Here is a 12,766-nt window from a genome sequence, read left to right as displayed (position 1 = left end):
GAGCAAGATCCTCCTCTGGGAGGTCTTCTCTCCCCAGGAGGGGAAAGCTCTAAGCTCTCCTCCTGTCCACTGTCTCCATCCTGACCCTCGGTGGAAAAGTGTCATCCTCTGGATGGTCTTTCTCATACTCTGCCAAGAGCTCCTTGAGCTTTGCCTTGGTAGGATTTGAGTCTGTTTCGACTTCATTAAGTTTTACAGAGGGTACTTAGCTGTTGCATCAAAAGATGCAGATAAGAGGTAAGGTCGAGCTACTGAACCAGACCCCCTGAGGTAGACATTGTTACTAAGTCTGGAACCTTTTTTAGAAACTGACAACAATTCTAAAATAAACTTTTGTGCCTAGCTACTAATATACTTTCTAACTTCTAAACAGTTTTACTGTGGGACTTAACACAAGGCCCTTACATCTAGGTTTTAAAGAATGCAGAAAAAAAAAAAATCAAAAGCAGAAAAACTCCTTATAACTAATTACATTTTGGATTCCATACTCAAATCACTTATTAACCAAGAGGTACAGCAGATGTCAAGTCTTTTATCCCACCACTGCTCCACTAATATAGTAACCTGGCTCTTTATATAATATACCAAACTGAAGTGTATCGTGCAAAGATTACAGGGGTTCCCTTATGAGTGAACAGGGGCTTGCTCTATCAATCCCAAGGTGCACTTCTAAGGTGTAGTACGGTTTAGCAGCCTTAGGCTTATCCGAGAGGAATGTTAGACATCTGCAAATACAAACAATAGTCAATAAAGGATGCACACAACTCAATTAGGAGATGCACACCAATGTATAAAAATAGCATGTATCTTTATATATGCTTAGACAACAGAAACAATATAATAAGGTAAATATGTTTTGCAGGAGAAATACTTTGCATTTTAAAACGTCAACAGTGCATTTTTCAGAAGCTACAATGTTACCCTATAAGAGGAAAAATAAGTACAACATTCAGGTATAGGACAGCGACTTACAAGACCAATCTCTGGGACTTAAGGTGAGTATTGGGCAAGGTGCAAGGCAGCACCAGCAGGTCCCCTCCAGCGGCACTAGGGCGGCAAGGTGCAATAGGGTGATACAGCATCGGGCCGAATGTTAGTCAATGGGGAGCGGTATTCGTGCAAAGAGGCTGCATATTTTGACTGAAAGGCCAGTTGGGTTGAATCACACAAAGGGCTCAAATCTTGCGATGCTAGGGAACATGGGACACTGGTTGCCCTCTTCTCCTTGGGCCGGGGTGGCCGGGTGCAGAGGGTCTTTGTGGTGTCTGGCTTCTTCATGCGGTATACCTCATGGTTGAGGGGGCCTGCAGACAGAGGGTGTAGTCAAAGTCTGGGAGTTCACAAGGGGTGAACCCAAAGTGGACTCAGTCTCTTAAGGGCTTGGGAACCACGCTAACACCGTTGTCCCACTTTGACATGGGGTCTGGGTTCGGCAGTTCAGGAGTCCTCACGGTTCCTCTTTGTGTGCCTGCAGGATGCAGGGGAGCAGTTCTGCTGCTTCACTGGACTTCTTGAGTCTTTATTGAAGGCTGGCCGTCCTCCCAGGCTTTGGAAGCATGACAGCTGTAGGATGAGATATCTTTGGCGCAGGTTAGCCAGGGAACAGCAGACAGGCCGGCAGGGCTGGGGCAAGTCAGTTGCGCTTCTTCAGTCTTCAGCTTCAGTGTCCTTCTTCGAAAATTGTCAGGATCTGCTTTTATGGTGGCAGGGGCTCCCCTAAATACTGAATTAATGGTGAAGCATGCAGCAAACTTTTTCTTATTTTTGCTGCTCCTGCATAGATAGTTTTTCTTGTGGGGCAGCTTAGAGAAGGCAGCTCCAACCTCTCCAAGTACCTTACAAATGGTGAGGATGCTGAATTTGGTTCCTGATGAGCACTCGTTTTGCAGTGCTGTGGTTTGCTTGTGGTCACATGAGCTCAGCATCGAATTGGGTAAAGGCAGGCTAAGGTTTCAAGATAGCGTTCACTGAAAAAGTCACTGACTTTCCAGTTATCACTTACATAAGTTTCAGCTCATTCTTAAACAAATTACTTTGCTTTTTAGAGACTTCTGTTGGTGTATATTGTGTTTTGTTTGTGGGTCTGAAGCACTTTGAATAAAGGATACATGCACTAAAAAACAAATATGCTTTGAATATAAAAATGAAATAAAGCGTTTACAAACAAATAAAATGAAGTTCTTAAGAATTAGAAAACATGGAGTGCTTACACACTGAATGAGCCCATAGTGCTTCTTTGAAGAAGATTGTGATAATGGAGAGAAGCCATGACAAACGCTATTTCTGATCCACTCTGCCAAAAGAAAAAAAAACAAAAGAAAAAGTTGACCAGCAATACATTTTCTACCAATGTAAATGTTGTTGTTAGTATGAGATCTTGATAACAAAAAGCAAATATGTATGTCTAATTGCAATAACCAAAATAAACTTCAGATTACAAAAATTTTCCAGGTCTCACAGTAGACGACCTGGCATGAACAAAATGCACAACAGCAGACAGGATTGAAAAACTGTGAGAAATTGGGTTGCTGGTTGAAGGGGGAGTGAAACCTTACTCTGACATCAGCCACAATCGTAGTCAGGGTGAACCACAAAAAGTAATTAAATTGCCAGGCTGAACTTAGAGGCAATGTGTAAAGAATGTATGCAGCAGCAATAGAGAGAAAACGTACCACAAGAAATATACCACACCAATTGAAAACAATAGAGTATAATTTTATAAATTGGTATCAAAAAGACAAAAATCCATCAGTAGAACCAGAGAAATCCAATTTCAAAATTTCAGCTCAGTAGAACGCCTAAAAACACAAAGCAACACTGGTGGTTATCTGGTTGTGTGTGATACCAGGTGAAAGTCACTAGCCAAGTCCAACTGTGATTGTGCACAGGCTGTATGCAAGGCCAAGGTTATTCCAGCTGAAAAGGTTACCTTTTAAAGTCCAGCATGAAGATTTCCATTCACGATGGAGGTGGCTGCAAGGAGCAGGGACAGCGGCATGGATGTTTGTCGCTGTAGCACGAAGAGTAGGCTGAGCATCACGGACAGTCGTTGAGGTACCGCGAAGATCCTGTCCGGCATTGAGGACGGTCGTTGCTGGAGATTCGCACTCGCTGTTACCGCAAGCTGTTGAGTGCAGAACTTGCGCTGCCAGTCATTGCTGGCGGTCACTGTAGCGCAAAGAGTCTGGTTCATAGGAGCTTTATGTTGGTAGTTGACGTGGGCCGCAAGAACATGGCATGAACGGCCCGCTTGTGGTCGCAAGGAGAACCCAAAACTTCAGGATTTCTCCTTTTTGAGTCACAGAAGTGCACTCTGATGCCGGCCAAGGGTCCAAGCCTTTAGGAGGCGCCTACTGAGGATCAGGGAACTCACTCTTGCAGACGAGCAGGGCTCAGGCAGTTGCAGGTCCAGGCTGCAGTTTAGCTGGGCATATGCAGGGAGGCTTCTGGTGCTTGTTATGTCCCTGTAGCTCAGAACAGAAGGTTAAATCAGCTGACACTTGAAGTCACTCAGCCTAGGATGAAGGTAGCAGGTCCAGTCTTCTTTCTCAGCCAGCAGGGCAGGCCTCAAACAGCAGGGTGTCGGTCTGTAGTATCCACAGGTCCAGGGGTGTACTAAAGAGTAGGCCTGAGGATCCCCCTTTTAAGTCTATCCTGGGCAGCGCATGCGGTCTCTCTTCGAGACATCGTGTATCTAGATATGGTCTTAAAGCACTGCCTGTTTTTTTAATTGCCTTCTTTTACTGGCCTTCATGAATGCCTGCATTTGTTTGCTGAATATACTTATTAGTTACTCCTTTTGGTCTTTGGTAACCTCCCACGAGGATTGTACCTGTTACATGCATCGTTTCACTTGTCCCAGTCTAGCAAGTTACTTTTGTCAACATATTTTTGAGTATCTTGATTTGGACGTGGACCAATAAGCAGGAAACATCTTCGCTATCCCTCTCCATTATGCACATCCTCTCTCAACTTTTTCAGCTGAAATTAAACTATTGCCGCAGTTTAATGTTTGTGCGTTCTTAAGAGCTTAATCCTCTCAGTATTTCATCATCATCTGAAAATGCTTTTCTCTTCAGAACATTTGTGTTAAAACTAATCATGGCAAGTTTAAGTCCTTATGTCTATCTCTTGACGCAAGTTTTGCTCGTTTACATGTGCGATGCTGCAAAACCCTAATATTGCTTTTGTCTGCGTGCAGATCTTGATTACAAAAAAGGGCTGTGTGGTTTTACATGTCTGTTCTGATTCGATTAATAGGTTAAAAAAGGTACTCCTTCCTCCGACACTGTGGTGCTGTGATAAGAATGACCTCAAAGTGTTCCAAAGCTGCTGCTTGACTTTTTCTTCGTGTTTGGGACCCTACCTGTGTAGTTTGCTTCAGTCCTGCTCACTCCTTTTGGGGAAATATTGTTTGGGACCATCTCGCCGCCCTGATTTCAGCTCCCGCTCCCGCCCCCAGGACCGGTCTCCCCCCGCTGCCGCAAGCCAGCTGACATCCGCGGCCGCAGAGAGGGGGGGGGACTACAGGTCCCAGCTGCCCCAGCGGCAGGAAGCCGCCGACTCCCAGCCCGCGCCCAGAGGCACTTAAGTGCAGAAGGAAGCGTCGCGGGACGCGCGCTGGCGGCGCCGGGCTAAGCCCGGGCAAAGGGCGGGCAGTCTGTGGCCGTCCGGGGCTGTCCGAGGCTGGGCTGGGCCACCCCTCTTGGAAGGACGTTAGTGTAGTTTATCGACTGCCAGGAGATATAAATCTGTGGTCATTCTTTTGGTTTTGGAAATCGAACTAAAAGTGCTTTTTCTGTTTGGATATTTGCTTTTTGGTTCATAGCGATTAATTGCATTTGGTACTACTTGTATTTTATTTCTTGTGTTTATATTCGTACCTAGAAATATGGGTAAAAACACCCCTGTACAGCGCTGTCCGAACACCAGATAGAAAATAGTTACAACTACCCCTCTTCCAAGCTTGACTGCCAAAGACAAGATGTTACAGAAGACTATAGGGGTAGTCGCTACAGCAATAGAGAACACAGAGAGATGTCTCTCACTCCCCTTAAGTATGCCCCACCCATACAACCTGTAAATATATCTACAGCTTTGGCCAATTCTTTTGACTCAATGCTCATGGCTTCGTATGCAGGGCTTCCTGGGGCCGAGAGCCATGAGCTTATTCCAATACAGCAAATTGTGCCCTCTGAACTTTCCCCTTTTGCTAGCAGGCTTTCACTAACTCCTACTATGCAGTTGCCACATATAAGTGAAGAGCCTCCACTTCTAATTAATGACTCAGCAGAATTAGAGGGACCTGATGCCCCTTTAACTATTGATCTTGTATCAACAGACAGGGCAATTACTGAAAGCCCCCTAGCAAGAACTAGATGGCAAAAAGCTAAAAGTAAACAGAACTATACTACGAAAGAGCAGCCTGCAAATAAATATAGGGGGAAAGGTAGCCGTATATATCGGAAAGCGGCACCTAATTCATTAGAACAAAAAGGGGATAAGGGAGAGGGCCAGTCTAACGTCGCTGATGCTCAGCCCAGTGTGGGAAAGATTGAGGTTGGGGAAGCCGGATTTTGGGGAAGAATGGAGACTTTGTTTTCTACTTTATTAGGGCCCATCTGTTTGAAGATTTCTAATATTGAAACTAGGGTAGGCTCAATAGAGGAACAGATAACGAAAATGACCCATTTGACTGAGACATCCTGTGCTAAGACATGTGCGTCTCCACGTGCATCTACTTCAAATAGGGTCGTGTCTAAAACCGCCCAACAAAAAATTAAGGAGGCTGTGAAGGCAAAGGATTAGTCAGAACCAACACACTCGGCTGGGTTCTGTTGTTGGAAATAAACAAGTAGACCAAACAGCCCCACATAATCAATCAAATATCACGGATAGGACTTGTAGCCATAGCGAAGGTGTAATACAGGGAAAACAAAAGGAATTACCAAAGAAGAAAAGGGTAATTTTACTGGCAGGAAATGGGAAACGAGGGGGGATTACAACTGAACTTACAACTGAACAGACGAAGGGCTCATGTCCCCTGGAAAACATCAAGGGCAATGACACCAAGGACAATGACATACCACCAGTAATAAATTTACCAACAGAATGTGGTGCATATGTCACAGTCCTATGTAACTTACCCAAACTGCGGGAAGGACAATTGGAAACACACGAAACCCTCAAAAAGAAAACCCTTTACTGGCTAACAAAAAATTGTGGTTACCCAATATCAGGTGCAGAACAAATAATACTTACCCAAAGGGTGGGATGGATAGGCCCTGCACCAAAAATATTTGATGGGGACTGTGTGATAATCAATTTTAGGTCACCATACTGGGCACACAAAACTTTACTTAGTGATCCCCCACCTTCATGTTGGGATTTTAATACAACATTATTGCCATTGGGGTATTTCTACAAACATCTATTAACAAAAAACTTAGCCCTAGATCATATGACCTTTCATCCCAATATTACCGGTTGCCTATCCTACCAGTAGCTCGCCCAATGCGATTCTCTATTCCATTATACTATAGATTCCAATGCTTGACTAGGATGGAGGATAATGACTGACATAAAAACCCAGAAGGGGTATCCTCCATATACGAGCTAGGACAGATGGTAATAGATGGACCGCTTATAAAGGGAAATGAAACAAGTAACATTCAATCCCTAAATATAGACTCTAATATAGGGTGTAAGAATGCTGGTGTGGCGGTTCAGAAGGAGGGACTCGGACTACAGAGCTGGGTAAGTGTGGTTTTATTTTTATAAACGTTTTTTTCTTTCTTTGAGTCTGTCTTTCCCGGGCTAACGTGGCAGGGTCCAAGGTGTCAGCGAGGGCGCGGAATCTACGAGGGCTGGTCCGTCTTCTCTCCTCCTCTGGGGTTTCTAGGCTTCTCTCTCGGGCCGGGTTCCAGCGCCACATGCGGGAGAGAGAGAAAGGCTTTAGCGCTTTGTTCTATGGTCTATTATACCCTAGGGGCCCTCGGGAAGTGCGGACACCAGTGACTTTGGTGCTCTATATTCCAGCATGTGTGGGGGTAGGTGAAGGAAACGTGGTGAGGATCATAGGAAACGGGGGGGTTCGGGAGAGACAGGGTCGGAAGGTCGGGTCGTTAATTACACTATTCACACGGCGTTGCCACGCCGCCCCAGCGAACCCGTTACACGGTCACGCACCTGTGTGAGCCACACTCCTCCGTGGGTGTGGCTGGGCGGTGCTTGGGAACGTTGGCCTTCAGGCCCAGCTACTCCCGCTCTCCACTCCTCCGCAATGTCCTCGCTTGAACCGTCTCCGTCCTCCGCAGCCTCCCTTCGCTCTCCTCTCTTCCTCCAGGTGTCGAGACACGCCGCCTTCCTTACTTCCTGCTTTTTGTTCACTCCCACGGACGACTCGTCACTCGGGGGCGTGTACCGCTCCTCCAATGGGCTCGTTCGGCACGACAGCGCGTCACAAGGGGGAGTACTTTCGCTGTCTTCCGTGTCGTCCTTAAAGGTACAGTTCTCTCTGGGTGCTTGTAACTGACTCCACCACGCTTCGGACTCCGTTTCCCAGGTGTCCTGAAGCGATGAAAGAGAGGGATTATCAATGGCAGCTGGCCGCCAGTCTTTGGTAGTATCGGTCCCCACCACCCCGCTACAGCTGGTAATAGTGAGATTGGCAACCCAACTATAATAAAACCTATCGAGTTCTTAGCGAATAAAGGTGTGCCCACCAACTTAAATTTAAATGATAATCAGGGAATAGAAATTATAACGCAGGAAGGGTATACACTAACAACTTGGAATATCGCAGGCTTGAGAAAAAAATTGGATACGCCCTTTTGGCAGGATTTTATCACTCATGGTAGTGACATTATCTGTTTACAAGAAACTTGGAGTACAGAGGTGGTTGTAGTGGAAGGTTACACATTACATTGTTTGAATGCTGTACCCTCCTCAACAGGAAGAGCTACGGGTGGATTATTGTTGCTTATATCCACCAAATTAACCGGGTGTAAAATTACCAGTTATTCAGCTATTGGCAATTATAGCCAGATTCTGAGACTAGCGTTCCCAAAGGGCAAGGATTTGTTTTTAATCAGTCATTATAATAATAATTTCAATAAGGATAGGGAAGCACCACTAGACCCATTAGAAAAGGAGATAGACAGGGTATTGAAACTCTCTAGCAAACTTGTAGTTATTTTGTGGGCTGGTGATTTTAATATTCGAGTTTGCCGAGCGATACTGACCAACTCATGTGGATTTATGAAGGCCCATATTACTACCATCGGGACTGACGATGATATGCTACATTTTCCACACTGTAGTTATGGCATGACTCTAAATACACTTATGACAAAGTTTGACCTCAATTTGTTAGACTGTTCCATGAAGAAGGGCCATATTAAATGTCAGACTTTTACTGGGAGGAATGGGAACAGTAATATAGACCATATTTTAATTTCGAATAACAGTTTCTATTCAGACCTTTGGATATCAGAACAGGTGGTTAGCGACCACAACAGTATTTCTATAGTACTATTAGATTGGGGCAATAAATTATCTAACACTGTGGACCGACTTTTGGATATTCTCCCTGTTAGGCCCAACAGGATGAGAATTAAGTGGGATGGAGTAGACCCACCAAAGATTCAAACAGAAGTGGTCACTAGATGTAGGGAAGCTATTGATTATTGCCTTAGCGAAGAGGTCATCCCTGAGACTTTACTGACGACCGTCTCTGATATAAATAATGTAATTACGAATGTATTAACAAGAAACACCAAAGGGCAGAAACAGGCAGGTACGAGGTGGTTTGATTCTAAATGTACCCAGGCATTACATGAACTGAAATTGGCACTGGGGACCAAGCCTCGTAACCAATTGCTTGTTCATGTGCTTCGAATTGTTTATAAACAAGCTTTGTTGGCACATAAAAAAGAGTTGAGATCAGACGCTTGGGATAAGTTAAGTATGGCAGCTGACACTAATAACAGCAAACTCTTTTGGGAAACTGTTAATAGCCCTTTTTTAAAGGTTAATTGTGTTCCCGAGCTGACGTCTTATGTGAACTGTACCGAATGGACCGAACACTTTTCTAATATTTTTAATCCAGATAGGTTGTTTTTAACTCCTTTTTAGGTTTCGCCTGGCGCCCACTGCGCAGCAGCGTTCGCGCAGGCGAAATCTTATGTTAGATAGTATGTGGCTTAGTCCGGCCTCTCTTTTCCATTGGCTAGCTCCATAAATGGAGGCTAGCCATTGGAAAAGAGATCTGTCAGTCATTGTCCGAGGCGATTCGTGGGCGATTTTTTCCCTCTCCGCCCCTTTTAAAACGTCATGCGGCAGTGGGCGGATGTTTTTTTTTTTGGGGACGGCATGTTTTGATCATTTGTTCGTGGCTGACGTGCAGGCAGGAGCCGGGCCTCGGGGGTCTCCTGGGGGCTCTCCTCCTCGGACTGCTGCTGACCTCCTCGCTCCTACGGCTCAACGCTGCAGGTAAGACCCCGGAGCCTTGCCTTACAGCGTGCTCTGCTTTCACACTTCCATGGGAAGGCTGGGAGGTACCTCTGTGACCAGGGAAACGTGGCTGCAGCTTTTGTCTCATGCATCTACACGTGCGGTGCACAGTAGGTAAGAGCCTCCCTTCTGCTCCGACCGCTTGGGAAACAAGTAGCATGATGCAACAGGAAAATCCCGGTACGGCGCGATTTGGGCAGGTTGCTTGGCGGGGACGCAGGGAGGCATCGGTCCTAGTGTAAATGACTTTTACTGGGACAGTGTTATCGCGTTTGAGGACTGCGTCCTAGTGTAAATGAAATTTACTGGCAGTGTTATCGCGTCTGAGGACCGAGCGTAAGGGGCCCGCGATCAGCGCAGTTCACGCCCTCGTGGCCCGCGCGCCGGCGTTTACAATGGCGGCTGTTGTTGCTTATTTACGATGCTTGGAAATCAACTAGTGGCACTAAAGCACAAGTTACTACTTGTGTAACGATATATCTGAGAGAGACATTAGTTAGTATTAGATTCCTTACCTTAGAATATCCCTAGGCGTCAGACTGGATCCGGAAATCTTTTGCGTAGCAGTACCCTTGCGCGTCGGTAGGCGTCGTCTGCGGCTCCGCGTCCGTCGTCGGCGTCGTGGGCGCCGTGATGACGTCGTCGGAGTACTTAGACGCCGCCTCCGCGTGCTGACGTAGGTTCTTAGACACAGCTTTTCCGCGCCAGAAGCGCTGAGCCATGTTAAAAACCAACACTGGTGCCATTGAAACTAGGGCCCTGAAGGGGATAACCCTAACCCTATTTATTTGTATTTATTTAAAACTTATAATGCGCGACAGCTACCCGCAGTGGGTTTCCCGGCGCAAGGGCTAGACTAAAACAGAAAAGAGTGGACATCACAGCAGCAGTTATTGACAGCTAGAGAGGCAGTAAATCTAATGGAAAAGTAAAGTTTTCAATTTTTTTCGGAAACAGAACAAGTTAGTCTCAGTTTTTAGAGCGATAGGTAACGCATTCCAGGATTTGGGGCCTAGATGGGAGAAAGATCTTCCCCCCCATCTTCACAAGTTTGAATCTAGGAATGACAAGGTCACAGTTAGCCGAAGATCTTAATGTGCGGCTGGGCCTGTAGGCTTGAACGAGACTCTGAAGGTACAGTGGGGCTGAGCCCTGCTTGATTTTAAAAAGGTAGCATAGGGCTTTGAATTTGATGCGGCTCGGGATCCTAAGCCAATGTAAATCGTGAAGAGCCTGGGTGGCCGAAGATCTCCTCGGGATATTACATAAAAGTCTGGCCGATGAGTTCTGTACTACCTGCAATTTATTTATAGTCGCAGCATCGGCACCAAGGTAAAGGGCGTTACCATAGTCCAGGCGAGATGTTACTAACGCCTGGACAATGGTTCTCCTGGTGGCATGTGGCAACATCCAGAGAATTTTCTGGAGCCATCTCAAGGTGGTAAAACAGATGGCAGCCACCTTGGTAGCCTGTTGCCTCATAGAGAGCTTGTCATCTATGAGGAATCCTAGATAGCGAACCACAGAGACCGGTTGAGGAAGGGGACCCATGGCACAAGGCCAGTGTTGCGGGCCCCAAAGATCTTTGTGTTTCCCCAGGATGACAATCTCGGTCTTGTCACCGTTTAGCTTGAGGAGATGCCTCTGCATCCACTCAGCCACCCGTGACAATCCAATTTTCAGACTGGACACATTTTTGCCTTCAGTGCTGGAGAGGGAGAGAACAATCTGCGTGTCGTCGGCGTATGAAAAAATGGTCAGCCCAGCGTCCTCCGCGATGGAGGCTAGGGGTTTGATGTAAATATTAAATAATAAAGGGCTGAGAGTGGACCCCTGAGGGACACCATACGCCGAGGGACAGATAGCAGATGCGGCTTTCGTGGAAAAAACCTGGAAGGTGCGCTCACTTAAAAAGGAGGCAATCCAGGCCAGTGCAGGACCATCTACTCCCAGGGACCGGAGAGAGTTCAGTAAGATGGAATGGGACACGGTATCGAACGCTGCACTCAAATCCAAAAGGATAAGGGCAAAAGTTTTCCCGCGGTCGATACCGTGCCGTAACCTCTCCGTTACCCCGAGTAGCGCAGTCTCGGTGGAATGGTGCGCACGAAAGCCGGACTGGGACGGGTGTAGAAAGCCCTGATTTCCTACAAGATCGGTGAGCTGAATGTTCACATGCCTCTCCAGCACTTTAGATAAAACAGGCAACAAGGATATAGGTCTAAAATTGGCAAGGTTGGACATATCAGCTCCAGACTTTTTTAGGAGTGGGACAACCATTGCATGCTTCCAATCCTGTAGCACGTGAGACTCACGTAAGGAGACATTCAAGAGTCTCATAAGAACTCGCCGAGATTCGAGATCCAGCAACTTTAAGATCTTTGCAGGTACCGGATCTCGCGGTGAGCTAGATCTAACGCTGTTCAGGCAAGAGGAAAACGAGATGTCATCGAACGGTTGCCAGTTTGTTACCACTGCCTTTGGAAACGGGAATTCGTTCTCGACAATTGGTCCCGATTGATGTTGATTTACTGTCGTGGGAGCGCTCATAGAGTCGTATATGCGCTCAACCTTGGCAATGAAAAATTCCGCAGATATCGGTTCGCAGAACGGGGAGGATGGGTGGGTCGGTAAGGAATCTAATACTAACTAATGTCTCTTACAGATATATTGTTACACAAGTAGTAACTTGTGCATCTGAAAGAGACACGTTAGTATTAGATTCCTTACCTTAGAATAGATACCCCAGCAATACCAACCCCGGTGGTGGGTCTGCGAACCAATAATCACACCAGAAAGTCCTGGAGGACAGAACGGCCAAAGAAGCCATCCCTCCGGACTTGGCTGTCCAGGCAGTAGTGTCTTGCAAACGTGTGCAGCGATGCCCACGTAGCTGCCTGGCAGATGTCTTGTAAGGGCACTCCCCGGTCCAGGGCAGTTGTAGTCGCCGTGGCTCGGGTGGAATGAGCCCGCAATCCAACAGGGGGCTCCTTTCTAGCCAAGGAGTAACATGCCTGGATACACAAGATGATCCACCGGGAGATGGTCCTCTTGTGCACTGCTTTCCCCTCTTAGCGCCCACGTAACCAACAAAGAGTTGGTCATCCACCCGGAACTGGCGTGTGCGATCCAAATAGAATGAGAGCGCACGTTTTGGGTCCAGACGGTGGAGCCACTCTTCCTCTTTAGAGGGATGCGTTGGCGGAAAGAAGGTTGGCAAGGTGATAGACTGCCCGATGTGGAAGGCCGTGAC

At 46.6% G+C, this 12,766-nt stretch overlaps 1 protein-coding gene across 1 annotated transcript in view; it reads right to left on the bottom strand.

Annotated features, from left to right (window-relative positions):
- The window catches only part of FBXO15 (F-box protein 15), a 395,164-nt gene that overhangs the window by 89,854 nt on the left and 292,544 nt on the right, over nt 1–12,766 (bottom strand). Inside the window, exon 8 of the mRNA XM_078687513.1 lies at nt 2,211–2,293. Within this exon, the coding sequence (XP_078543639.1) occupies nt 2,211–2,293 (83 nt within the window). The remainder of the gene's footprint in view (nt 1–2,210; nt 2,294–12,766) is intronic.

This window comes from Lissotriton helveticus, chromosome 4_1 (assembly GCF_964261635.1).
Source record: "Lissotriton helveticus chromosome 4_1, aLisHel1.1, whole genome shotgun sequence".
Taxonomy (NCBI): domain Eukaryota; kingdom Metazoa; phylum Chordata; class Amphibia; order Caudata; family Salamandridae; genus Lissotriton; species Lissotriton helveticus.
Note: the sequence above shows the minus strand (reverse complement) of the source record. Positions and strands in the feature narration are given on the sequence as shown.